The 27265-nt window shown below is 54.7% G+C and overlaps 2 protein-coding genes across 3 annotated transcripts in view; both read left to right on the forward strand.

Moving 5' to 3' along the window:
• NCKIPSD (NCK interacting protein with SH3 domain) overlaps positions 1-8098 on the forward strand; it is a 49367-nt gene extending 41269 nt beyond the window's left edge. For both annotated transcript variants that reach the window (XM_014251779.2, XM_088061782.1), the window contains 5 exons: positions 808-888; positions 2128-2256; positions 4106-4198; positions 5721-5893; positions 6454-8098. In XM_014251779.2, the coding sequence (XP_014107254.1) occupies positions 808-888; positions 2128-2256; positions 4106-4198; positions 5721-5893; positions 6454-6657 (680 nt within the window). In that variant the 3' untranslated portion in view covers positions 6658-8098. The remainder of the gene's footprint in view (positions 1-807; positions 889-2127; positions 2257-4105; positions 4199-5720; positions 5894-6453) is intronic.
• Positions 8099-12440: 4342 nt separating this feature from the next.
• CELSR3 (cadherin EGF LAG seven-pass G-type receptor 3) overlaps positions 12441-27265 on the forward strand; it is a 31334-nt gene continuing 16509 nt past the window's right edge. The window contains exons 1-11 of the mRNA XM_088061604.1: positions 12441-15561; positions 21106-21738; positions 23296-23518; positions 23892-24007; positions 24391-24479; positions 24886-25043; positions 25233-25396; positions 25860-25985; positions 26162-26331; positions 26569-26754; positions 26896-27006. Coding sequence (XP_087917730.1) covers positions 12441-15561; positions 21106-21738; positions 23296-23518; positions 23892-24007; positions 24391-24479; positions 24886-25043; positions 25233-25396; positions 25860-25985; positions 26162-26331; positions 26569-26754; positions 26896-27006 — 5097 coding nt within the window. The remainder of the gene's footprint in view (positions 15562-21105; positions 21739-23295; positions 23519-23891; positions 24008-24390; positions 24480-24885; positions 25044-25232; positions 25397-25859; positions 25986-26161; positions 26332-26568; positions 26755-26895; positions 27007-27265) is intronic.

The raw sequence follows: 27265 nt of genomic DNA on the forward strand, positions 1-27265 counted from the left end.
TGTGTGGTAACCTATATATAATAATACTCATTTTCCTATTGCCTTTAGACTTGCTGAACTGGACAGAGGCTACATTTGATGAGGGCACAGATCCTATTCCATGACTTTTTTTTTTTTTTTTTTTTTTGTTCTGGAAATATCTATTGAGAGGTATCCATTAATTAAAATTCAGAAAAGACACTGTCAGGGGTTCTTTGGAGTATTCTCATATAGCTGCTGCCAGCGAAAATTATGTTGGACTAGCAGGCTGTGGGATGTATCAGTGCTGGAGATGTGTGGCCTGGGAGGTGGGCAGATGCACAGCCTGAGCAGTGATCTGGTCTCCCCAGGGACCTTTTATACCTTCAGGCAGAGCTGAGGTAGCAAAAGTAGAGCAGTGCAGAGATGGTAACAAGCAGCATGGCTGTCTGGGGGTGGTGTTGGTTGGAACAGGCAGTATTTTGAGCTGGCCAGATGGATGCTTTTTCTGGGTTCAGTAATTACATAACTATGGGATGTGTCCTGGGACTGTGCAGGGGAGGTTTTTAATTATTCAGATCAAGTTTGCCCAGATCCTTTGAAGTGGAGGGGAAAAAATAGAGGACTCTTGTTATGATTATTTTTAAATTGCTTTGGAAACACATGGCAGAGAAGGCGTGTGGTGTGCTAAAATGGGGAAAAACACCCTTACTGCTCAGTCAATACAGGAATGAGGAGAAGGTTAATCAGTGTTAAATGCGTGTATTAAATGTGTTAATTTCCCCAGCTGCAGCTGGGGAAAGGTTTCACATCCTCAGAAGAACTAATGACAGGACCTTTGTCTTGCAGATCATCAAAAAATGTGTTACTCTGCACTGGTGCTGGCCATGATGTTCTCCATGGGGGAGCCCCTGCCATACCACCACTATGGTAAGATTGGGTTGTGCTCATCGCAGAGCTGGGGGTGGGATGTCTGGGGCATGCTGGCAGACATGGGGAAGGGACTTTTCCTGAGGGTCAAGGTGGGGGAACATCTCAGTGGCCCAGCCAGAGTAGGATGTGTTCTTTATTGATAGATTCTGGCAGCTGAAACACTGGGCTGAGATGCCAGATTTCCAAAGAGCAGCACAAATCTGGGTTAGAGCAGTGGAGGACTGAATGCCACGCTGCAGGTGACACGGATTTGCCCGTCCCTGTGACTAAGTGGCATTTGGTTTTACCTCTGGCCTGTGTGAAAGCACACACCTCTTACTTTCTTTGGAGACTGTCTGCTGATGAGACTGAGATCCCAGATCCCTGCACAAACACCCACTAAGGCTGTCAGCTGCATAATGTGGCCTCTTTCTGGTCTCTCTTCTAGCAGGATAGTGCAGCCCTCTGTAGTTCAGGCTCTTAGGGAAAGTGGAGATGATTAAGGGTACTGCAGTCAATGACAAAGTGCAAATATTCTCCCTGTTTTATCCTCTGTCATTCTATTTCAGCCAGAAAGCACTACCCACTTCTTCCCAAGGATATGTTGTATTTGGGAAATTCTGGGCTTAATTTTCCTAGAAAGGCAGTAGAGACTTTTTTAAGTGTCTTGTCAGCAGCTTTACCTTAACACCGGGTAAACCTGTACAAGATTTAAACTGGTGCAGTAGAGACTGGAATGAGCCTCTACGCCTCCTGTTTTTCTCTCCCTGTGTAACCCTGGCAGTTATTTCCTGCAGGTGGACTTATTTACATGAGCTCCTGAGCTTTCCTAATAGCTGAATTGAAAACTGGGTTATTACTAATGATCTAGATTTTTAGGTTTTTTTTTTTTAAGAGATCAATTAAACCAGTGGTCAAGAATACCAATCTCTTTCTACCTTGAAGCCTTCACTGGTGGCATTGGTTCTGCAACAGCTAGAATAGAATTTGGTGTTTTGTTTACTCAAAAAAAAATGCCTGTAGGGGTACCAAATTTCAGCAATCCCCTGCACTGTGTCTCACACAAAGATGCTTCAGTGGTCTGTGTGGTCCACTTGAAGAGCCCTTCATTCCCTGAATTCCGCTCTTCAAGTGGACTAGACAGACTACTGAAGCACTCCACCAGTGTTTTTTAAGTATGAAAGAAGTGGCTTGGGTGGTCCCTTGTTGCTTGGTTTATTTTCACTGTGCTGTAAATGCCCCTTTCTCCTTGTGCAGAACATCTCAACTCTCAGTTTGTGCAGTTCCTGCTGGATGTGATAGAGGACGGGCTGCCCTCGGACACCACTGACCAGCTGCCTGACTTATTTGTCAACGTCCTTCTGGCCTTCAATCTCCACATTCCAGGTTAAATTGAGGCTGCTGTGCCATGGCAGGATTTCAGTGGTGTGGAGTGAGAGTGTGAAAAATGAGGAGGGAGAATCTCACTGGGTCTTGTTGGTGCTATAACCACCAACTGGCTCTCCTAGTCTCTGGCACTACACTGTGTTTAAATATGGCACAAAACCCTAGAGGTAAAAATGGTCTGAGAGCCCCTGCCCAGCAGCTCTGGACAGCTCAGTGGATTTGTCACTGGGCTTCCACAGTGCTCAATCAAAAGAGTTGTTGGGCTGTACTTGCAGAGCATGAATGGGGTTAATTTATAGGCTCAGGTGACTTGGGAGAGAAGATGCTTCAGTGGGCATTTCTTGATACCAATTCAGAACAAAAGTCCTCTGCCTTCTGCTGGTCTTGGCAAAGCTTCTGCTTCTCTGTTCATGCTGCCTGAAGCTCATGGTGCCAAGTTGTTCAGGCCCGGCCCTTCAGCATTGGCCTGAGCTGTGCTCTTCCCTCTTTGCCCTTGTTCTTTGTCCTCCCTGCCCTGCTGAGCTCCATGAGGACAGACAGCAGATCAGGTCCTTAGTGAAGAAGTCCTTCCTTCCCTCTGCCTGCACATTTTGAAGCCTGTTGGAAGATTGGAGAATAGTTCCAGGTCCTGCTAAGAAAGGTCATTCCTTAACCCAGTTTTCTGTTGCTCCAATTGTATTTAGTTAATTACTTACTCATGATCTGCTTCATGACATTATCCTTGATTTTTTTTTAGAGAGGGGAGGATAAAACAGCAATGATATGTCCAGTAATTTACCTGTTATTTTGCGTTGTCCGTCATTAAAATTTATGCAAAAGTTTCTAATTTCATGTGGAAGTTCATTGCACGGAGACTGATTAAGTATATCTCTGCTGCTTTCATTCATTACTCCTTCCCACACCCAGATCCTTGCTGGCTGCAGTAATTAGGCAGTAATGCATGACAGGCAGTGTGTTTCTGGGGATTATTGCCCACCTGGGGCATAGCTGAGAGCAGTGACTTTTTCTCTGATACTAAGAACATGTTAAATGATGTTCACATTGCATATTGGTGGATTGAATTTTTTATCCCTGTGTCTGCAAGATTCATCTATCATGCCATTCAGTGGTGCAGCATTAGTTCAAAAACTCTCCTAAATGCATATTATATTGACACCCTTCAGGATCCTGAAATGCTTTGCAGCCTGTGAAATACTACAGGCCACAGAAACAGCCACACTGTGCTTATGTGTGGCTATTTCTGTGTTTATGTGATTGAGTGTGCACACTCACACAAAGATAAATCAGGGTAAATGTATTTTACAGCAAATCACTCTCAGAGCAGGCAGGGGGACAGTTCCTAGAAGTCCTCAGCCTGTACCTTTGCACTGCACAGTGCTGAGAGCTGGGAAAAACTTTTCTCTTCTGGGATGCTCCTGGGACCCTTCTTAAGAGAACTTGTAAGACTCTTAAGTTCCAGAAGGGTACTGCTAATAGGAAATAAGAAGGTACCAAAGAATGGAGACCTTGTATGCAGAGGGTTGTGAGCATAGGTAATGTTTCACAACACAAAGTCTTTGCAAGGTATTTTCCCAGTGTTTGGCTGGCAAGGTGGGAACCCACACCAGGAATCAGATATACAGAGAAAGGACCAAGTCCCAAGTGTTTCATGTGCTATTTCCAGATTTATTTCACCTTCTCTCTCTCTGCCCACCCATTCTGTGGCCTGAAACATTTTGATGCCCTGATAAACTGTGGTTCCCCAAAGCTCCCCAGAGTACTGATGTGAAATAGGAGCCACCCATCATGTGTTTTTATCACCATGGTCTTCCAGAGACAAAGGGAGATGCTGAACAGGTTTCTTCCTTAGTTCCAGAACACAGTGTGATCATGACTACAATAAGCAAGCACTCCAACGTCAAGACTTTCACAGAGAAGCTGCTGCTGCTGCTGAACAGAGGAGGTGAGTGTGTGTGGCACTGTTACATGCCTGGCAGGGGGTGCACACAGACACTTGGGGAGAAAAGCCCAATGTTCCTTATGGGATAGGATGTCAGGGGTGCAGGTAGCTGAGGAGCTGTCAGCTCAGGTTGTGCTGTGCTGCTTCCTGGGGAGTTTGTGAGGGTGACAGTCTGCATTGCTGAGGATGGAGCTGCACAAGGAATAAGGTAATGGCTAATGGCATCTATGGAGAGAGGAGTGGCTGCCATGTCCATACTTCTGGGTCAGATCAGCTCCATCTCAGATAGACCAGCTCTCATGGGCAAGCCCTTTTTTGGGAGAAAGGCTGGTCCTGGGCCACTTCGGTCCTTGGATGGGCAGAGGACTCAATGTCAAACCTCTGCCCGTGCTGGCAAACATCTGCCCTGGGGGACAGATAAAGAGGGAGCTTTTGTCTTCTGAAACATTGCTTAGAGTGGAACTTTCCATTTCTGAACTGCCAGCAGAGGGACAGCCTTGTGTCTGCTTCAGGTATGGAGTGAAATCCAGTGTACTTGTAGAGCTGTTGCAGAGCAGATTGCTGGAACGCTGGAGATCCCTGCAGGAAGAGCGGTGCCAGGTCTTTCAGCCTGTGCTGCAGGCCACTATTGTGCTTTCTAATAGCTTCTGGAGCACAGGGGCTTTGCTGCCTGAGAGAATTCATTTTGTTGAGTTGCTGGAAATAGCCCATCTTTGTGATGCATGCAGCTCATCTTTGGATTTAGTTCTCTTTGGGGCTGCAAATCACCGTCTCCACACAATATCAGCTTGAGGGCAGCAGGCACCTTGCTGCTCTTCTGTCTGGCCTCCTCCCAAAGCCTTTGTTTAGCTCTTTTCCTGCCAGATTCCCTGCAGAGATCACCTTACAGTGAGGAGCTGGGAGAAGAAAGAGGGGGGCCACCACAACCTAATGAAGATGTTTCTCTTTTGACCGCCTTTCTGACAACTGCTGGGGGAGCTGCCATGGCCCAGATCCCCTCTTGGAGTCTGCAGGGATGTGTTTTGCAACAGAACAGGATGTGGTGGCTTATTTAAACTTGGAAATGTTTCTTTTCTTGCTTCTGGGACAGTACTAGTCTGGTCTCTGTTGAAAGCTTGTTTTTTGTACATGCTCTGATGGGCTTTTCAGAGAGGTTATTGGACCTCTCTTAATAAACCATCCAGAAAATGAGTGGTGGCTGTTGAGCAAAAACAGGAGATACTGAGAGGCAGTGTGCTAATGTGCTCTCACCTGGGATGGTCAGTGAAACATAAACAGTGATTAATGCTAATTATAATGAGTTTGGTCTCATCTTGTTAGCCTGCAGAGCTGCCATCCTGATTACACACCTATGTGCAAGGCACTGAGGTCTTTGGACACAAAAGCTATCCATGGGCAGGGAGTGGCTGACCAAGGGGAGGGCAGCCTCCTCTCCAAAGGGTCTAATGAAGGGAAGTGCACTGAAGATGGAGCAGAGGGGCAGTGGGGAGCATGTGGCTCAGCACAGTCTCTCTGCCTCCCCCAGATGATCCGGTTTCCATCTTCAAGCATCAGCCTCAGCCACCACACTCAGTGCTGAAGTTTCTGCAGGACATCTTTGCCAGCAAGGATACAGCCAGCATCTTCTATCACACAGACATGATGGTCCTGATAGACATCCTGGTGCGGCAGATTGCTGATCTCTCCCCTGGAGACAAGGTGCTCACAGTAACCCATGGGCACTGGGGAAGGGAGCACAGTCCCAAAGCAATGGTGTTTTTCCTGGCCCCTCATGGGACCTGCTGGTGCAGGCAAGAGTGGAGTTCTGGGGTGGGCACAACGTTTCTGGGTGCTTAAATCAACCTTGGGAGCTGAGGAGGAAGGGGAGAATTTATCCTGCCCAGCATGCCAGCATATTTGAAGAAAGATCTTCCAGGCTTCTGATGGTCTGCACACTTCTGACCAGGGACCTTTGGGAAGAAAGACCCTCTGTGAGTAGTAGGAGGAGGAATCGCTCATTTGGTGTTGCAAGAGGCAGGGGACGTGCACGTGTTCAAGGGCAGGGGAGGAGCAGCACACTTGCTGTGGGAAAAGCTGAGTTTTCCATACTTAGTAGTTGATACTTAAGGAAAAGCAGGTGCCTCTGGAGTTGTGCTTTGGTTGATGGTACAGCAGCAGGTGTTCCTGTGCTTATGCTGTAATGGAGGCTGGCATGCTTGTTTATCCCACTTCAAATCTTTCACTGTGCTCTGTGGTTTGTCTCCCCTCCTACTTGGCAGCTGAGGATGGAGTATCTGTCCCTGATGCATGCCATCATCCGCTCCACGCCCTATCTGCAGCACCAGCACCGCCTCGCTGACCTGCAGGGCATCCTGCAGCGCATCCTGGGTGAGGAGGAGGATGACCAGCAGTGCCAGATGGAGAAACTGATCATCTTGGAGATTTATAAGGAGTTTCCAGAAATCTCTTCTGGTACCAGCTAATGCTCCTCAGCTTGGACTGGAGTTTGAACCACTTGGATCGACTATGTCTTTTGTTGACACTTTCTCCCCATTCCCTCCCAGTTCAGCTCATACCTTATATCCCTCTGTGTGAGGCCTAAGGTTGGGACAGTGTTCACCGGCCCTTTGGAAGCGCCAGCAGCAGAGAGGGTGTGGGGTGCCCCTGGGGCCTGGTGCCCAGGGCAGGCATAGCAGGGTGGGCGCTGGCACGTGGTTTGCCTGCAAGACTCAGCAGGAGATATTTGGGCAGCTGGTGTTAGTGGGAAGGGCAGAGAGCTTGTGGGGGCTTAGCAGCCGGTATGGGGGGATGTTCAGCTGCACTGGTGTCCCAAGGTCCTGAAGAGAAAGGCCTTTGCCTTAGAGTATCACTTCTTTTCCATGTGCGTCTCTCTCCCTGCAGTGACCAAGTGGAGTCCGCTGGTGCTTGGAAGAAGCTTTTGTAACATCTGTTTTGTTTCCTGCTGCTAGTGCCAATGTGCTGCAGCCCTGCCAAGGAAAAGTAGCTGCTCGCTGTCTAATGCCTCGTCTAGTGAGCCTTTCACTCCCTCCTAGCCTTCAGCTTTGCCTCTGGGCAGCAGCCCACCTTGGGTCATGGAGGTCTTACCCCAGCAGCTGCTTTTCAATCTGCTTTCTATAGTGATGTTTAAATCTCAATTTCTTGCACACTGTGGCAGCCTAGAAGTAAGAGCCAGTGGGTGACACTGCCCTTAGGAAGCCCTTGGCCAGACACAGCACAAAGATGTGTCCTGCCAGGTGAAGCTGCCACTTGCCACCTCTCTTGCAGCATTGCCTCGAGCAGAGGGGCTGCCCTTGGGCAGGTGCGCTCTGTTCGTGAAGCACGTGCATTTCTTGCCTTGAGCTTCATAGTAGCTCTGCCTCGCTGCCTTCCCTGTCCCCATGGCAGCACTCAGAGGCAGCGTGAGCCTGGTGTCCAGTAGCTGTTTGTGACTATGCTAATTGTGGGGAACCCTTATTTTTATTTCCTCTAGGTTTCTAGCAAACGGGATTAACCTGCTTCCAGATAGTCACACACACTAACATGGGTCTCTTTGGTATTTGTGTGCACAATGTGGTCACTCCCTGTCCCCAGGTCTTCTTTTGCAGTAGCCAGTGTAGGAGCTGTGAAACTGGAAATACTGGGCACTGTATTTACTTTAAATTTTTTTTTTTTTTGTTAGCTTGAGATCACACAAGCTCTGTAGGCCTGGACTGGCTACTGAGGCAGTGATGCTTTGAGAACAGAGGGGGTTGGCCTGGCAGCCAAAGGGGGAAAGGAAGTCAGCCTGGGAATGCCTGAGCTTAATAACCATCCTAGCAGAGAAACCTATTTTTGCCCTGTAAAAATGTATGAATGTCAAAAGGGATCCTGTATTTTCTTAAACTAAGTGTAACCTGCAGAAGAATAAAAATGTCTTAAACTGGACTTCTGTGAGTGTAGCCCTGCCTGCCCAATCCTGTCATGGGGACACCAAAGCATCTGGGGTGGTAGGGTGCATGCTGCTCACAGAGGCAAAGCAGTGGGTGCTGATCTCCAAATGGGGGTAATGCAGTCAATTTCCCTCATTCAGCTTCTTGCCTTGTCTTTTTCTACCACGTTGCTGGCTGACAAGGAAGGCTTGGAGGACAGCAGCCCTTGCAAGGGGCACAGCTGTCATCGCTGGGGCCTGCCCAGCGTTGCTGCCCCACGTGAAGGGTTTGGCAGAGCTGGACTCACAGTTCACTTCCCGTAAGGTACATGCAGCCTCGGCTGGCTCCCAGCAGAGCTGCCAAGGCAGCGAGCCTGGGCAAGGAAGGGTTTAATGAAAGTCTGTACTGAGTGTAATGAATTGTGCTTTGGCTGCAGATGTGTGCTCCCAAACCTCAGCCTGTGCCTGCAGCTCTGGGGTGCCTGGGATGGCAGGGGTTCTGCGGTGGGAGGACAGCAGGCACTGAGCAGAGCACTAGCAGCAGGAAGCTGGTCTCTGCTCGTGGCTCTGTGACAAGGGAACCAGCCAGGCCACTGTCAGGGCAGCGGTGTAAATGCCAGGTGCAAGCTGTGCCACTCCAAACAGAGGGATGGCATCAAACAGAGCTACCTGCAGAATCGGGGCCAGGATTGTCCCAGCTCCTGCGTCTTTGGCCTGTGTCTCCAAAGTCCCTAGGTGTGTGGCCTTGTAGTGTGCAATTTGTACACCTGGGGTCAATCGTGACAAGTAAGGACTGCCGGTGCTCATTGGTGTGTCCCATGCTGGCTCTCCTGTACCCCACTACTCTGTGCAGCACATGATTGCATGTGCCCCTGAGCCAACCTCGGCTTGCTTCCGAGTGCTGCTGGGGCTTGTTGGCCCATGACCTGCTGCTGTGGTGAGATGTTCATCTGGTACTTGCCCTCAGTGACACAGCACAGGCTTTGACGTGCTAGGCAAACCCAGTAGTGCCAGGACCTGTGGCTCTGCTTGCCAGGAGCCCAGACTGCAGAGCTTGTGTCTCCCATTGGCATTCCCGAGCCATTGCTGTGCATGGGGTTGCTCACCCTATCCCAGCTGCACAGTAGCATAGCACCTTCTGTCCCACCACCCTGCTGCCACCACAGCCAAGGGCTGGGAGAGCTGAGGGGGAAGCTGGCTGTAGGGTCCAGGGGGAGAAATACACCTGCTGGCCAGGAAAGGCTTTCCCACATCACAGGGAATCAAACTGCAGCATGTAAACTCACTGTCCCCAGCCTGCTCAGCAGGTCCTGCTCTTCATGTAGGTGAGACCCTCAAGATTGTTTGCTGTACTAAGACACAATTAGAGCAGTGTTTCCTCGTACTGCTGTTTTATTGTGGTGCAACAGTGAGGGGTATTGGGGGGCTGGCGTGGTGGGAGTGATACATTGCCTGTGACCTGTGCTTCTGCTTTATTGTCTGGAATGATTCAATTACAACTATTTTGTGGCAGTAATACCCTGATAATTTTCTCCTCCTCCCCTGAGCTGTCAGCTGGGTAATTAGAACAAATAAACTTGAAAGCCTTCATTACTTTTAAAAAGTATTGCCTCTCTCCTGATTTGGTTTCCTGATGGCACATCCCCAGTGTGAGGAGGTGTGATGTATGATCCAGCCAGTGTTTTCCTGTTGCATCTGAGTGATGTTAAATGAGGTTTCTTGGGTGAGCTGTGTGCAGGGCCAGGGCTGCTCTGGCATTATCCTAACAGCACTGGGAGGGCTTAAGTGGATGCTGAAGGGTCTGTAGGGAAGAACGTAAATCTCCCAAGAGCACAGTATGGCCACAGCCCTGTCAGTGCTGGTGCTGGACCACCCAAAGCAGAGGTGTTAGGTGGTGGTTGAGGAGTTAATCACAGCAGGTGACCCATCCTACGGAGTTCATAAAGTAACATGTTGGCTTCTCCAGGGGCTTAGACATCCACACTCACTGGGTGTCAGCCCTGAGCATTGTGTAAGCTCCAGGGGAACTTCTCTCTGCCGCATGCTCGGCTGCACTGGCCGCCACTTTAAGGCCTGCCTGGTATTTCCCGTCATGGTCCTACAACACATGCTCAGCACAAGCAACAGGGCAAGGACAAGCCCTGCCTGCTCTGCCCACCCTGTCGCTTCCCCAGTGGTGGCCAGGCCTTGGCTTCTGCAGGGGTGATGATAGTGGGAGGGAATTACCAGCCCTGCATGAGGTGAGCCAGTGGTTTGGGGACATACTGGTTGTGCTGCAGACCCCATGTTGTATTTTCTTGGTTTCCACCCTAGGAATGAGGACCTGCTTGCTGTCAAACCCCTGATCAGTGGGCAGCATGTGCTCTTCCCACCCCCTCGTTTACACTAACAATAATTGCCAGGGGACCATCTGTCACCATTGGTGGAACCAAAGCTGGGTGAGAGCTGGTAGTGGCCATGGCTAATGGGGGAGTACAGGAACATGGAGCAGAGAAGCAAAGCACTGGTGATAGCAGGATTCAGTGCTGTGGCAGCAGCATGTGGGATGCCATGGCCCCAGCCATAGCTGGAACAGAGGACACCACCAGGACAGTGGCAGCTGGACTGCCTTGAGGTCCCGAGACCTGCTGTGTCATGGGGCCAACACATCTCCTGTGACCCCTCTTTGCTGTGCACATGCACATGCTGTGCTGTCCAAAGCAGTGTGTAGCTCCCAAGCAACCACTCAGATTTCTGCAAGGGGACAGTGAGACCCTGCACAGCCCTGTGTTGTTTCCTGGGGGGTGGGAATGTGTTGGAGAGTGAGTGTGGCTCTTACAGTGTTGGGAGTGACAGCTGAGCAGTGCAATGCCGCCTCCAGCATGAAGCCATCCCACTGGTAATTTGTGTTTGTTTTAGAAGCTATGCAGGGCTATACAAGGGCTGCCAGCGATATCTAGCCTGGCTGAGGTGTGGATATGGGGGCCCTCCTGCTCTTCAGCCTACAACACCCTGAACAACAGTCCATCCAACACAGCAGGCTCTTGCAGCCCCTTTTGAGCTGGGATGTGCATGGAGGCACAGGATGTCATCCCATGTGTGCCCTGCCCTTTCCTACCCCATCCTAAACTCCCCCCATCTCCCAGATTTGCTCTATTTTCCTCCCTGACACAGTTCTTTCTTCCGTAGCATTTGCCCCAGTGTGCCCTCTCCTTCATCAGGACATGGCCAAGCATGTCCCTCTACCATGGCATGCAAAACACTAATGAGGACCTAAACCCTGTTATTCCTAAGCCTGTGATGAGCTTCAGTGGATTAGGACATTAGTTGATTGAATCAAACCAACAACTAAATTATGAGGCTGATACATTAATGAATCACCATAATGCAAGGGGCTCAAACTGAATTTTTCTTGGAAAAAAAGCAGGGTTGATGGTGTTTTTTTTATTTTCAGGGGCGCAGGAAGCAATATCTGCAACTTTCCCTCTGGTGATGATGCCACACCTTGTGGAGTCTGTGTCCAGGAAGCAGAGTGGGATAGCTAAATTTGTGCCACACACTTGGGTATGGGTGGGGAGCCGGGTGGCAGGGGCCGTGACACCACTCGCACCGCCTGCAAGAGCGGGACACAGGGAAGCCCATCGTCATTTACACAATAAAATGCTCAAGGTGCTGCTGCTTCCAGATGGCCATGGGGGAGGAAGGGGCCCGTGGGGCTGCCAAGGCATGGCAGTGCCTCCTACCTAACCAAGGCACTTTCCTGCCTTGCCCTTTGTGTCGGCGGCAGGGCAGCTGTCTCGGGCTCTCCTCGGGCAGGGGGGCACAGCCTGGCCCAGGGGACGCTGGCGGTGGCACGGGACGGCTGTGGCGCCTGGAGCACCGGCAGTGCAGCAGGAGCGGCCGGTGCGCTCGGCAGGTGCTCGGTGTGTGCCCGCTATCCGCGGGCTCTGCGGTTTTGGCAGGGAGGCTCCGGGAGCCCCTCACCCCGGGCCGGCCGGTGCAGCTCCTCGCAAACACCTGGCCGGCAGCGCTGAGCCCGCGCGGTCACAGCCCGCTCCGGGGCCGGCAGTGAGCAGCCGGCAGTGCCCGGTGCGGCCGGCCCGGGGACGGGAGCTCCTCAAAGCGCCCGGCTCACCGCGGCACGGAGCGCTCGCCACAGCCCGCTCGCCCGGGCTCAAGATGGCGGCGCAGGGCGGGGAGGGCGCGGCGGGGGGGGGCGGCGGGAGCCATGTTGGGGCTGCGGGAGGAGCCGCCACCACCCCCGGCAGCAGCAGCAGCGGCGGCGGCGGCGGGGCAGGGGGCGGCCATCGCCGGCGCGAGCGGGGGCAGCGCCGAGCCCACCTCCGTGCGCCCGGGCCGGGCGGCGGCCGCCGAGGCACCATGGCGGCGGCGGAGGAGCCGGTGGCCGCCCCGAGCCGCTCCTGCTGCCGCCGCCACCGGGAGCCGCCGCCGCCGCCGCCGCTACTGCTGGTGCTGCTACCGCTCCTGCTGCTGCCTTTGTTCCCCTCCGGGCTGGGGGCCACCGCGCCGCCGCCGCCGGCAGGCTGGGGGCCGCCGGCCCGCTGGGGCTGTCCCGCCGCCGCGCCGTGCCGGGCTGCGGCCGTGCCCCCGGGGCTGCCCCCGGCACCGCGCCGCCGGTCCCCCCCGCGCTGCCCGCCCCGCGCCGCCCAGCCGCCGCCGCTGCCCCCGGTCCCGGGGCGGCGGGGCCGGCGCGCAGTCCCGAACCGCCACCCGCTGTTCCCCCAGTACAACTACCAGGCGGAGGTGGCGGAGAACCAGCCGGCGGGGACGGCGGTGGTGGCGGTGGTGGCCCAGGACCCCGACGGGGGCGAGGCGGGGCGGCTGGTGTACTCCATGGATGCGCTGATGAACAGCCGCTCGCGGGATCTGTTCAGCATCGACCCGCGGGCCGGGCTCATCTCCACCACCCAGGCCCTGGACCGCGAGAGCATGGACCTGCACTACTTCCGAGTGACGGCCACTGACCACGGGGCACCGCGGCTCTCCGCCACCACCATGGTGGCCATCACTGTGGCTGACCGCAACGACCACGACCCCGTCTTCGAGCAGGGCGAGTACCGGGAGACCATCCGGGAGAACGTTGAGGAGGGATACCCCATTCTGCAGCTGCGGGCCACCGATGTCGACTCCCTGCCCAATGCCAACATCCGCTACCGCTTTGTCAATGAACGGGCTGCCTACGACGTCTTTGAGATTGATCCCCGCTCTGGCCTCATCACCACCAGCGGGCCAGTGGACAGGGAGAAGATGGAGAAGTACTCCCTGGTGGTGGAAGCCAACGACCAGGGCAGGGAGCCGGGGCCCCGCTCTGCCACTGTCAAGGTCTACATCACAGTCCTTGATGAGAATGACAACATCCCTCAGTTCAGTGAGAAGCGCTACATTGTCCAAGTGAGGGAGGACATCCGGCCCCACACCGAGATCCTGCGTGTCACCGCCACGGACCTGGACAAGGATAACAACGCGCTGGTGCACTACAACATCATCAGTGGGAACAGTCGGGGCCAGTTCTCCATTGACAGTGTCACTGGGGAAATACAGGTGGTGGCCCCTCTGGATTTTGAGGTGGAGCGGGAGTACGCCCTGAGGATCCGGGCTCAGGATGCGGGGCGTCCTCCTCTTTCTAACAACACTGGCATGGCGAGCATCCAGGTGGTGGACATCAATGACCATGCCCCCATTTTTGTCAGTACCCCTTTTCAAATCTCCGTCCTGGAGAATGCTCCTCTTGGCCACTCCGTCATCCACATCCAGGCCGTGGATGCAGACTACGGCGAGAATTCGCGCCTGGAGTACAAACTGACGGGGGTCTCGGCTGACACACCCTTTGTGGTGAACAGTGCCACGGGGTGGATCACAGTCAGTGGGCCCTTGGACCGGGAATCGGTCGAGCACTATTTTTTTGGGGTAGAGGCGCGTGACCATGGCTCTCCATCTTTATCCGCCTCAGCCAGTGTCACCATTACTGTCATGGATGTCAACGACAACCGCCCTGAGTTCACCCAGAAGGAATACTTCATCCGCCTGAACGAGGATGCAGCTGTAGGGACCAGCGTCCTCAGCGTCACGGCAGTCGACCGGGATGTGAACAGTGCCATCACGTACCAGATCACAGGAGGCAACACACGGAACCGCTTCTCCATCAGCACGCATGGTGGGCTGGGGCTCATCACTCTGTCTCTGCCACTGGACTACAAGCAGGAGAGGCGCTATGTGCTCACCGTGACAGCCTCTGATCGCACCCTGCGTGACAACTGCCACGTTCACATCAACATCACCGATGCCAACACGCACCGGCCTGTGTTCCAGAGTGCCCACTACTCTGCGAGCATCAACGAGGACCGGCCTGTGGGCAGCACTGTGGTGGTGATCAGTGCCACGGACGATGACGTGGGGGAAAATGCCCGCATCACCTACTACCTGGAAGACAATGTCCCTCAGTTTCGTATTGATCCAGACTCTGGGGCCATCACTCTCCAGGCAGAACTGGACTATGAGGACCAGGTCACGTATACGTTGGCTATCACTGCCAAGGACAATGGGATCCCCCAGAAGGCGGACACCACGTATGTTGAAATAATGGTGAATGACGTTAATGACAATGCCCCCCAGTTCGTCAGCCCTCATTACCAGGGCATGATCTCTGAGGATGCACCTCCCTTCACCAGCGTGCTCCAGATCTCTGCCACTGACCGGGATGCGCACACCAATGGGCGAGTGCAGTACACCTTCCAGAACGGGGAGGATGGGGATGGAGACTTCACCATTGAGCCCACCTCGGGGATCATTCGCACTGTGCGCAGGCTGGACCGCGAGAACGTTCCTGTCTATGAACTGACTGCCTACGCTGTGGACAGGGGCATCCCTCCTCAGCGAACTCCTGTCCACATCCAGGTTACCATTCAGGATGTGAATGACAATGCCCCTGTCTTTCCTGCTGAAGAGTTTGAGGTCTTGGTTAAGGAGAACAGCATCGTAGGCTCTGTGGTGGCCCAGATCACAGCTGTTGACCCGGATGAGGGACCCAATGCCCAGATCATGTACCAAATTGTGGAAGGCAACATCCCTGAGATATTCCAAATGGACATCTTTTCTGGGGAGCTCACAGCCTTGATTGACTTGGATTATGAGACAAAATCTGAATATGTGATTGTAGTGCAGGCCACCTCTGCCCCTCTGGTCAGCAGAGCTACAGTCCACATCAAACTCATTGACCAGAATGACAACAGCCCTGTTCTGAAGAACTTCCAAATCCTTTTTAATAACTACGTGTCCAATAAGTCCAACACCTTCCCCTCGGGGGTCATAGGGAAGGTCCCAGCATATGACCCAGATGCGTCTGACCGCCTCTTCTACACCTTTGAGCGGGGAAATGAACTACACTTGTTGATTGTAAATCAGTCGAGCGGGGAGCTGAGGCTGAGCCGTAAGCTGGACAACAACCGTCCGCTTGTGGCCTCCATGCTGGTGACTGTCACAGGTAGGGAGTGAAAATCATTAATTAATTCAATACAGTACCTTTGAGGGGCTCTGTGAGGTCCCTCTGGGGCAGTCCATTGTGCTTTGGGGGTTGGGTTGGGGACTGGTAACAAGATTTGGATTGAGAGTCCATTCCAGTCAGAAAATAGTGCTGGAGTGATCTGAAGGGTGGCATGGGAGGCAGGCTGTGAAGGGGCCAAGGCTGGAAATGGTCTGCAAGAACAAAGCATTGTTACTGAGCTCACTTCTGGCTGAGTGAGATCACTTCTGGCTGCTAGTGAGGCACCTTTGGAGGTGCTGTGGCAGCCAGACTGTGTTGTGTGCCATAGGGTGCCGGCTCAGGAAAGAGGCAGTTCCCAGTGTGGCCAGGCTGCTGGCCCAGGGGCTGGTACACTGCTTTGCTCCCAAGCCGGGGTGGCTCGTCTTTCTGCCAGGACTGAGTGCTTCCCTGGCTCTGCACAGGAGGGAGGGATTGAGCTCAGTGCAGAAGGAACCCTCGTAAACACCCGTCTGCCTGTAGCAAACAGTTCGGTCCAGATTCTGGCTGTGGCACCTGCCAACACTTGCTTTGTGAGCAGCTTCTAAAGCCTAGTACCGCCTTTCTGCAGCCAACTTAGGGTTACAGGGGACAGCTGTGACAAACCTGAGGACAGTGCCTGGAACTCTTGCATAGCGTGTGTTGTTGGAGTATCCAAATGCAGATGCTAGCTGTAGCTGGGGGTGGCTTTTTGAGGTGTTGGGGTGCTGTCTAGCCCAGCTGAGGACAGGACAAAGATGAACCTAGGGGCTTGCCTGTGAGCAAGCAGGGTTTGCACCTGGAGCTCCCAGAGCCTGAGCTTTGCCTTCACCGCTAGCCTTTCTTAGCTGGTGGATGCACGATCTGAAATGGAGGCATCTGTCCATTGCTGAATCACGGAGCGGCTGCAGGAGGGAGGGCAAGAGCCCTCTCTGAAGGGGCCAAGCGCTGAATGGCCAGGAGTGTCTGGGGAGCCGTACTCTAAATTGTGATGCTCCGCTGACCGTCAGCTACCAGCTGCCTTCCCTTGGAGCTCTCTCAATCCAGCTTATTCTGTGAGAGGAGGCTCTCTTTCAAAAGATGGAGCGAGGGCTTTAAAAGGAGACCTGTTCAAGGCAATCCTACATGAGCAGCACCAGCCTGGCAGTGGGCTGGTGCTCTGGGGGGGCTAATTGTAGCCGCAGGGCTGGCCGAGAGCGGCTGCAGGCAAACACATGCCCATTGCTGGAGGTGGGGGTGGTTTTGACCTTTCCAGCTTCTGCTCCAGTATGTTTATGCAAGCCCTGCCTCCTCACACACTTAACCCTGCACAAAGGCAGGAGACAATCACATCCTGAAGTCCTGTATCGAGCCGCCTCGTGGCAAGGGGGCCCTTGCAATTAGAATGTCGTCATCTTCCAGCGGGAAGGGAGAATGGGAGAGGTGTGCTCACGAAGGAGGGGAGAAGATGGAAGGGGAAGAGCGGTTCGGACGAGGGAAGTGAGATGCTGGAAAATGGGTCTTTTGTTGGGTTTTATATTGACTGTGGAGGTGGAAGTCTAGTTTGGTTTTTCAGTCTTTGTTGTTGGAAGCCCCCCGCCCAGCTGGCAGCTCTGCCGGCCCCATGCTGTCGCTGTGTGCAGAGAGAGGGTGGGTTTGCAGAGCTGGCAGCCAGGACGTTCACACCCGGCTGCATTGTCTGCCCTGGACACCGTGCTGTGACAGGCCACCTTCCTGCTGCTGGAAGGCAGAAGTAGCACCTACGCGGGTGCCCCAAGGGTCAGCATCCTAGGAGGGAGTGGCTTTCCTGCCTTTATGATGCATTTGAGGGAGGCTGGATCCCCCTAAAACACAGGGAAAGGAGCTGTATTGCCTGCCTGTAAGCTGTGTGTGTATTCTTAGCTCAGCCCCTTGTAGGGGGCAGAAGACTTGGGCCATCACAAACCAGTGCCTTTCAAGTGGGGCCGATACCCTCAAAACTGACCTCAGCTTCTCATAGGCATGTGGACTTGTCTGGCTGCTAAAATCTGCTCTTGGCAGCTGAGGATGCAGGACAGTGGGATGGAGGGGTTGTCCATGGCCAGCAGCACTGTGAAATTGGGGCAGTGTAAGAGACTGGCATCATGTTGACTTTAAACCATTTCAGACTGGTTTCTGTGGGCTTGGTAACAAGTGTGGAGGCTCAGATGCAGGAGGATGACATTCATCTTTTGTGCTGGGTTATAGGAGCCTGATTTACTTTCAAGATCTTTTAACTGGTAAAGTACTATCAAAATGTTGAGAGGTCTGCCAAAGCTCTTCAGCAGCGGTGAGGAATGTTCACTGTACCGGTAGCCATCTCTTTTCCTGACATCTCTGTCTGGAAATGGTTTACTGTCCCTTACCTGAAAGTCTGTCCCCAGAGCACCCTTGCTGTTTCTGAGGTGGCCGCTGCAGTCGGAATAGTGGCTTTTACTCTCTTGGACACTGTTGCTACCACTCAGGACGTGGAGCTCTTCTTTAGCTTCATTGCTTTTGAAGCTGGTAATTGTCAGTCTTGGAATTGCAAACACAATGACCCAGTGCTGTCCAGCACAAAGGTTACAGCCCCTTGTCCCTTTTCCTTGCTCCATTCCCTGTAGCTGTGTTTCTAGGACTCCTCACTCTGCTGCATGAATATTCACCAGGCACCAGCTCTCCAGCCACAGGATTTAATCAGAAAGGCTGAGCATTCGTGATTAAAATGCTTCCCATGGGGGGTCAGTGCCTCCAGCCAGCTTTGGGCTTTCTTCTGGTAGCTTTATTTTCTTTCTTTCCCCATTTGCAGAGGGCCATTCTCTTAACCATCTGCTTCCCTCTGCATGGAGGGGGAGGCAGCCTTGGGTGTGATGCTGAGGTGGGACAGTGTTAGAGGGGGGCTGTGGGGCCAGGCCTGGCTGCACATTCTGTGGGGAACCAGGAAAGGGATGCTTGGCTTTCCTGCTGTGGGCTGGGCAATGCCAAAGGCATCAGGTACCCTCCAACTCACTTTCTTCCCCAGGCACAGGCTCCTTGCTCCTGGGAGGCATTACTGGCCTCCAGCCTGCCCCAGGATGCCCTCAGCATCGTGTCAGCCAAGGCCTACTAACAGCCATAAGCCAGGCAGATATCTGCTGGGTGCTGAGCAGCCCCTGGGGAGAGCAAGAGCTGTCCCCAGGCCTTGTGGCTGCTTCTGGCTGAGCTGTGAGCTGGAGAGGAGAGGGAGCTGGGCTCGTACAGAGCTCATGCTTGCCTTGCCCAGAGAGGCCAGCTGCGAGGGGGGGATGAAGGGAGGGGAGAGGGAGCTGGGGTATGACCCGGCTGTGTGCTGAGAAGGGAGCTGGTGTCAAAGTGATGGCATCCTGGGACACTGTCTCACCAGGTAGTTTCTCAGGGAGAGCTCCCAGGCTGATGGTGGCTTGCAGAGCATCTTATGCCAAGTGTGACTTGTGGCTTTCCTCACACTCCTGCCTCCCAAGGTCTGGGGGGTCTCAGTACCCCATGAGCCTCTTGCAGGGAGAATGTGCCTTGGGGAATGCAGGTGATGATGCCAGTTCCTTTCCCTGGGCCCAGACAGATCTAGATACCCTGGCATGTCCAAGCAGATGCTGAATGGAGCTGTTCTGTTGCTGCTGTTCATGCTGCCCTCTGTGCCAGAGCGGGCAAGGTGTCACACAGAGGGATGCTTTCTGACCTTGCTTCCATATGGGGTGGGAGCAGTTTGACTTCAGAGAGAAGCAACCCCCCGTTTCCTCCAGATTAGCTCCTGGGTGACTATACTGGCATGCTGCTCCCCCAGCCTGGAGCCAGCCTTATCTCCAGAGCACCAGTCCCAACGAACAGGCTGCTGCTTGCACAGGAATTTGCAGGGTCATTAGAAAGCTTTCACCTTCTAAAGAGTAGAAGAGAGAGGTGGAAGAAAGGGAGATGTTTCAATTTGTAAATCCTCCTGCACTGCAAACTTCAAACAGGGCTGAGGGAAATCAAAAGGCTTTGCAGCACAGCAGCCATGGGAAGAGAAGAACAGTAAAGGCAGCTTTGTACGTGAGGCTTGGAGCTGGGCCGTGAATGTGGGATGAGTGGCTGGCATTTGCACACCGGATCCTCGTCAGGGATGGGGCTGACTGGGGTGCCAGGAATCCTGCTGCTCCTGGTGCCTCCTTGCACTGGGTTGGAGGAGGTGAAGCCCATAGGGGAGGTTACAGCAAGGCTTGGGATCCAGGATTAGTCATGGATCCAGGATTATCACTGTTGAGATGTGCTGATTTAACTGTTGTCTTGGTATGACGATGGAGTTCCAGTTTTCCAAGGAAATGTGGGGGTTTGAGGCTCTCAAGGGAATGTGGGGTGGGAGGTGGGAACAACAGGTGATAGCTGTGTGCTGCTAATGCCCATGGAGACCAGCTTTGGGTTGCTGGCAATGGGCTGGAAGATGGATTGCTTCATTTCAAGAGCAGTGAGGTTCTTGATGAGCCCCATCAAGCATTTCTGGGGCCACCAGGGTTGGCACAGCCTTGCCTTGCTGTGCTGATGGGTCTGCCTGCTGGAGGCCCAGAAGGAGGGGACCAGGTGATAGGAGGCATCCTCCTGGGGGTCAGCAGACAGGCTTCTCCCAGCTGGTTGCCCCAGCCAACGCTGCTAGCAGAGGTGTCTGGGGCATCCTGGGGTATCAGGATCCATTGGGTTTCTGGGAGTTGGGTAGGTGGGGTGAGGTAGGGGCCCATGATCACAGATCTGCCAGAGTGGAAGCTGCACCATTGCCCATTTGGGCTGTGCTGTCCTGCCTGTGCCCCTGCAGCCTGAGCCACTGGCTGGGAGTGCACAGATGTGCAGTGAGTGAGCTGCTGCTGCTGCTGCTGGCCAAGGTCCTGGCAGAGAGCAGGCAGGCAAGCTCCGAGTGTCCCTGCATGCTCCTCTGCTCGTGCTTGGGAGATTGCTCATGTGGTGCAGGATCCCAAAGGGAAGGAGTTTGTTTCCAAGGAAAATAGAGATTAAAGAGAATTAAACAAACCAGAGATGAGCTGAGAGAGGAAGAGATGCAGAGCAGATGGTGAGAAGGGGGGAAGCAGGGAGACCAGCACAAAAGCTTGGAGGAGCCTGGAGGAGAGAGGAAGGAAATGGCAGGAGGAGAGCACAGGAAAAGACAGCATAGGGAAGGCAGACAGGGCACAGCAGGGAAGCAAAACACCCCAGGCCCTGGCATCAGCTTCTGTGTTTGCCAAATCTCCTGCTGGGACTTCCTTCTGTTCCTGAGCACCTTTGTTCCTGAGAGCTCAGTTTGCTGCCGAGATCCAGGACAAGGAGAAAACCTCAGAGCTCTTTCAGTGGAGAGCCTGATGGGGGGGAGAAGGTGCAGCCACACCAGCCACTCTCCCCCTCCATCCCAGGTGGCCCCCAGCTAGCCTCTGGGGCTGTGGCTCCAAGCTTCCTTACCAAGGACTCAGGCCTGTTGGGGGCCACACAGGGGTGTAGGGCTTTTCTCTGGGCTGGGAGGGAGGAGACCCTCTGAGCAGCAGGCAGAGATCTACAGCGTGTCCCTGTTGCCTCCAACAGACGGGATCCACAGCGTGACAGCTCAGTGCGTCCTGCGGGTGATCATCATCACGGAGGACATGCTGGCCAACAGCATCACGGTGCGGCTGGAGAACATGTGGCAGGAGCGCTTCCTCTCCCCGCTGCTCTCCACCTTTCTGGAAGGAGTGGCCACCGTGCTTGCAACACCCAAGGAGGACATCTTCATCTTCAACATCCAGAATGACACGGACGTGGGTGGCATGGTACTCAACGTCAGCTTCTCCGCCCTGGCTCCATGGGGCGGGCGCTACTTCAGCTCGGAGGAGCTGCAGGAGCAGCTGTACATGAAGCGCATGGTGCTGACAGGCACCTCCATGCTGGAGGTGCTGCCCTTCGACGACAACGTGTGCCTGCGGGAGCCCTGCCAGAACTACATGAAGTGCATCTCGGTCCTCAAATTTGACAGCTCAGCCCCCTTCATCGCCTCTCGCTCCACCCTCTTTCGGCCCATCCACCCCATCGCCGGCCTGCGGTGCCGCTGTCCCCAGGGCTTCACCGGGGACTACTGTGAAACGGAGATCAACCTGTGCTACTCCAACCCCTGCCTGAATGGGGGGATCTGCACCCGCAAGGAGGGGGGATACACCTGCGTTTGCCGCCAGCACTTCAGTGGTGAGTGCTGGGGCTGGGGCTCTGGGGAGAGCTGGGTGGGTCCCTTGGCATTGTTGTCACCCTGGTGGGTGCTCTCCCCACCAGGGCAGTGGGTGTCAGAGCCTCTCTGTGCCTGCAGAGGTCCAGCTCTGCTCCCAGCTCTTTGTGTTTCCATGGTGCTGCATGTGCAGGGCTGAGGTTGCCATAGAAATCTGTCTTGTAGGGAGTTGGCATGAAGGACTCTTGGGGACCCTGGCCATCGCTTTCCACCCCTTCTCACAGAGCAGGAGGACTAAGCTAGACTATGCTAGGCTGAGGCACAGGAGATTTCTCAGCCGTGCCCCATGCTAGGAGGGTGATTGGCTCTGGGACTGTTGGAGTCCGTCTGTTGGTTTCAGCCTGTGCCAGTCTTCATCTGGTCTGGCAGAGGTGTGGAGCCACACTGGCCCCATGTGCAGTGGCTAAGCTGCAACCCAGAACAGAAGGGGAGGCTGGGCCTAGGTGCCCCACCAGGCAGGATCTGATCCAGGAAGATCTGGTCCAAGCTGGGGGGGCTGGCAGGGGAATTCATGGTCCAGCCAGTGTCTTGTTGCCACAAGTTCCCAACAGGCTGTGGAGAACTGGCAACTGGCTGATGAGGGGAGGTGGCCTCTGGCTAGTGAGGAGGGATCCCCTGCCTTGCTCTCACTGCCAGGAGGGAGCATGGCAGCAGATGGCTGCCTAGAGCTCTTCTGTAGGTGGCTCCTGGTGAGATAAGCAGAGTCAGTGGTAATTAACCTCCGCATTTGAAGCGTGAACAGCCATTAGCAGAAGGGTTAATGAGCTCATTTGCCTGTCACTTCATGCTGTCTCCTCATCCTCCTTGTGTATCATGGAGCAAGTAATGGGAGCAGGGCCTGGGGTGTAGGACTTCAGCTGAGTGGTTCCCTGGGTCCTCTGGGGATAGCACAGGATAAGGGGCTGACAGATGCCCTGCACTGCACTGTTGAGCTGGCGTGAGGAATCCCTGTTACCCATGCCAGCAAGGTGCCAGGGTATTTGTTGTTCCCTGTGTGACTCCCACGTGCATGCAGTGTTTGGATGCTCCTGGTACCATGGGTCATACTTCTATTGCTATTAACAGGAGCTCAGGGGCACTGGGCTGTCCCCACACCCCAGAGACAGGGCTGAGATTCCTGTCTCAGGTTTGTGTGGTGGCAGGGCCCAAGGAGGCACTCTCAGCATTACCGGGATTTCCCTGGCTTGCTTCTCCATTCTTAGGACTGTGCAGCCCAGCTGTGGCCAGTGCCCTCCTGTCATTTTCCCATGCTGTACTGGATCCAAACATGCCCCTTCAGCCAGACCTGGCATCACATCCAGCCCAGTGACTCGTTCCAGGCTGGCAGTGATTGCTAGCTCACTGGCTTCTGTGGGGAACACTTGAGTTGTCATATCCTTCACTGGCCCCCAGCTGCTCCACAGGCTCCTTCCCCTCAGCTGCCCTGTTCTGAATCCAGGCTGAGGTCTGCATTCCCAAGACAAGGAGCGCAGGGGTGGCTGCTGTGCATGCATCCCAAGCCTGTGGCCTTGCTTCTGCAGGTGAGAACTGTGAGGTGGACAGCCGCGCGGGGCGGTGCGTGCCCGGCGTGTGCCACAACGGCGGCACCTGCACCAACGGCGCCGACGGCGGCTTCCGCTGCCAGTGCCCAGCGGGCGGCTTTGAGACGCCCTTCTGCGAGGTGTCCACGCGCTCCTTCCCACCGCGATCCTTCATCATGTTCCGGGGCCTGCGCCAGCGCTTCCACCTCACCCTTGCCCTCTCGTGAGTTCTCTCTTTCCTCCGCTGCACACCAGCATCCTTGGTTCACCTGGCCCTGCTCTGGTGGCTCTTGTGCACAGCACGCTGGGCCAATCCAGGAACTGCCTGATGTTCTCCCTGTGTTACTGGCTTTGCTTCCCCGTGGGGCTGCCCTGGCACCTTTAGCCAAAGGGCTCTGAATCTGCACTGGCATCGGCTCATCCTTCCCTGCAGTGCCTCTGCCCTTGGCTGCTGCCAGCCTCTGCCTCCATGCCAGGCCCCCATGCTCAGGTCTTAGTGTCCCTGTGCTGGGGTGCTGGTGCATGCCACGGGAGAGAGGGGGTCTCCACGTGCTCCTTGTACACATCCTGCCCTCCTTCTTCCTACCCTGCCCCAGGTTCAGCACTGTGGAGCAAAGCGGCCTCCTGCTCTACAATGGGCGTTTGAATGAGAGGCATGACTTCCTGGCAGTGGAGATCATCCAGGGACAGGTGCAGCTGAAATACTCCACAGGTACACTTGGCCCTGCCTGTTGTGGGATTTGTGTCATATGGGAGCTGTGAGAAGGCCTGTGCTAAGGGGGGAGAGAAGAGTGCTGGCCTGGATGGAACCTGTGCTGAGGGAAGCAGGGTTAAGAAGTGTTGGTGAGCATCACCAGTGGATAGCACAGGGGATGAATTATGTGTATCAGGACTCTCCCTGGGCTTAGAAGTGCAGTGTGTGAGCACAAACCAGGACAAACCCTTTTGGTGTCTCTGCTGCTGTTCTGTCCTGTTGTATCACTATGAGCTTCACAGGTCCATCAGCAGCACAGTGGGTTCAGTGCCTTAGGAGGGGTGGGAACATCTGAAGGCTGTCTGGTTTCCCTCAGCCTGCCATCATCCCTGTCTCCTCAGGAGAGTCCAGCACCGTAGTGAGCCCCTACCTGCCAGGGGGTGTGAGTGATGGGCAGTGGCACACACTGCAGCTCCGCTACTACAACAAGGTACGTGTGCCCCAGTTGTCCCCAACACTCCTGGCTCTCTCCCCACAAGTGAGCGGCTCTGGTTCTCCTGTTCCCTGGCTCTGTCCCATGGCAGGGGCTCTGGAGAGGAGGTAGAGGAGGTTTTCAGCCCTTGGGGATGGATGCAGTGGAGCAGACAGCTGGGTACAGGGTTGACATTCAGGACCTGACTTGGAGGCTGTAGTAATGTGCTCCATGCAGTGTTCTAGCCCATGTCCCTCTCTGGTGCTGCTTGCTGGGCTCAGCTGGAGGTTTCCTTGCATTGCTCACACCTCCAGGAACACAGCTCAGCCTGGGCCGTGCTCGGGCCTTTCCTTGCTGTTGTGTGAACCTTTGGGTGCTTGGGTCTGGAGCATGTGTGCTGCTGACACTCTTCATTTGCTTTCAGCCCAAGGTCAGCACCCTGGGGGTGGTGCAGGGCCCCTCCAAGGACAAGGTGGCCATCTTGACAATAGATGAATGTGACGCTTCAGTGGCCCTGCAGTTTGGCAGCGAGATTGGAAACTACTCCTGTGCTGCAGAAGGTGTGCAGACCAGCTCGAAAAAGTGAGTTCCTTGGAACTGTTGTGGTGGGGAGAGGTGATCCCCCGAGGAGCCAGGCCTTCACATCCAGGACCTTGGCTGTGTGTGCCTGTCCCTGAGGGTGTCTGCTTCCCAGCCCTATGCACTGGGGAGCTGGCTGGGCCAGGGAGAGATCACTGTACCTCTTAAGGCCCTGGGCTTCTGATCCTGCAGGTCCCTGGACCTCACAGGTCCCTTGCTCCTTGGAGGGGTCCCCAACCTGCCAGAAAACTTCCCCATCACTCACCGGGACTTTGTGGGATGCATGAGAGACCTCTTCATCGACAGCAAACGCATCGACCTGGCCTCCTACATCGCCAACAACGGAACTGCTGCAGGTACCAGTGCCTCTGCTCCTGACAGCCCCTGCCCAGGGAATGGCTTCTTCTCACACAGCAGTGCTGCTGGGCTGTAACAGCATCACAGCACCACAGCTGGAGCTGAGCAGATTCTCACTGGAGAACAAGGCCTTCAGGTCCCCCTAAATGATCCAATGCCCACCGCAGCTAATGTTCTGGGAATATCCCCTGATCCCAGGTGCAGAGCCTGTTGAGCTGGCTGACCTGGGAGATGCTAGATCATCAGGCCAGCTCTACAGTATCTTCGTTCTGGCATAAGGAGCACCAACAGCCTTAACCCTCATTCCTGAGCAGGCAGGGTCTGTGTGGAGACACTGAGCAGCAGGGCTTTCCCCTCTTGACAACCAGGGAAAAGGCCAGCAGGCAGCGGTGCCTTTCCATGTGGGCTGGGACAAGGTGGTGAACTGGTTGAGACTGATAATGGTGACTTTGATACCTCCAGGCTGTCATGCCAAGCACACGTTCTGCGACTCCAGCCCCTGCAAGAATGGTGGCACCTGCTCTGTCAGCTGGGGAACCTACTCCTGCCTCTGTCCTGTTGGCTTTGGGGGCAAAGACTGCCGCCATGGTGAGTGAGGGGGCACTGCTGGGCACGGGCAGGGTGGGCATGTGCAAGGCTGTGCTGGGGTTGCTGTGGAAGCAGAGTAATGGATCCATGTGAGATGAACTAACTCTGCTGTCCCTGCATCTAGTGCTCTTTGTGAAGTACCCTTCCCTTCTCCTCACCTCTGCTTTCCTTTCCAGCCATGCACCATGCCCACTATTTTCAGGGCAACAGTGTCCTGACCTGGGACTTCAAGGCAGACGTGAAGATCTCAGTGCCATGGTACTTGGGGCTGGCGTTTCGGACACGTCAGCAGGATGGGGTGCTTCTGCAGGCCCACGCGGGCCAGTACACTACCCTGCTCTGCCAGGTATGTCCACAGCCTCAACCACAGCACCATGGCCCAGCCACTGCTGCTGTCTGCCCCAGGAGAGCATGGTGACCTTGTTCTCCCTGCTGGCTCCATCCCAAGCAGAGGGTAGTTGAGAGGAGAGGCATTTAGCAGGGATGGATTTCCCTCCCCATACTCTGATGGAGGGTAGGCTGGAAGCAGCCAGAACTGATGAGGTCTTTGCTCACTGCTGGCATTGCTGTTCCCTTTCTGCAGCTGGCTGGGGGCCTGCTCTCCTTCATGGTGAGCAGGGGGTCAGGGCGCAGCACGAGCCTCCTCCTGGACCAGCTGCAGCTCAGTGATGGGAAATGGCATGACCTCCAGCTGGAGCTGCGGGACGTCCACAGCGGGCGAGACTCACGCTACGTCATCACCCTCACCCTGGACTTTGGGCTCTACCAGGTAGGTGCTGCTTAAGACCCTGGCACCAGGACAGGAACTGTGGGGGATACTTGGCAAACACAGATGGAGCTGTGCCTATGCACCCTCTGAGAGGGCTGGGACAGGGCTGGTGCCCATTGCCTCAATTACTCCCTTCTGCAGGACACGGTGGTTGTGGGAAATGAACTGCATGGCCTGAAGGTGAAACACCTGCATGTGGGGGGAGTCCTGGGCTCTGGCGAGGTGCAGAATGGGCTGAGGGGCTGCATACAGGTGAGTCCATTGCTCTGAGCCTTCCCTTTTCAGCAGGTCTGTTACGTGGAGAGTTGGAAACATGAGTCTGGCAACTGCTGCCAGCATCCATCCTGCTGGTGTCACTCCCCCCTCTGGGCATTTAAGGCTCTGAGGTGCCATGGGGTAACACTTCATAGAGAGGATGGGGAGTGGCTGCTGCTGGGGGTTTGTGGAAGGCAGAACTGGAGCCTCATGTGTCTGTCCTAGCTTCACTGTGAGTTTGTCACCTGCACTGCAG

Source organism: Pseudopodoces humilis, chromosome 13 (genome assembly GCF_049639895.1).
Source record: "Pseudopodoces humilis isolate 2021_Gansu_Grassland_sample_001 chromosome 13, ASM4963989v1, whole genome shotgun sequence".
In the NCBI taxonomy this organism is placed as follows: domain Eukaryota; kingdom Metazoa; phylum Chordata; class Aves; order Passeriformes; family Paridae; genus Pseudopodoces; species Pseudopodoces humilis.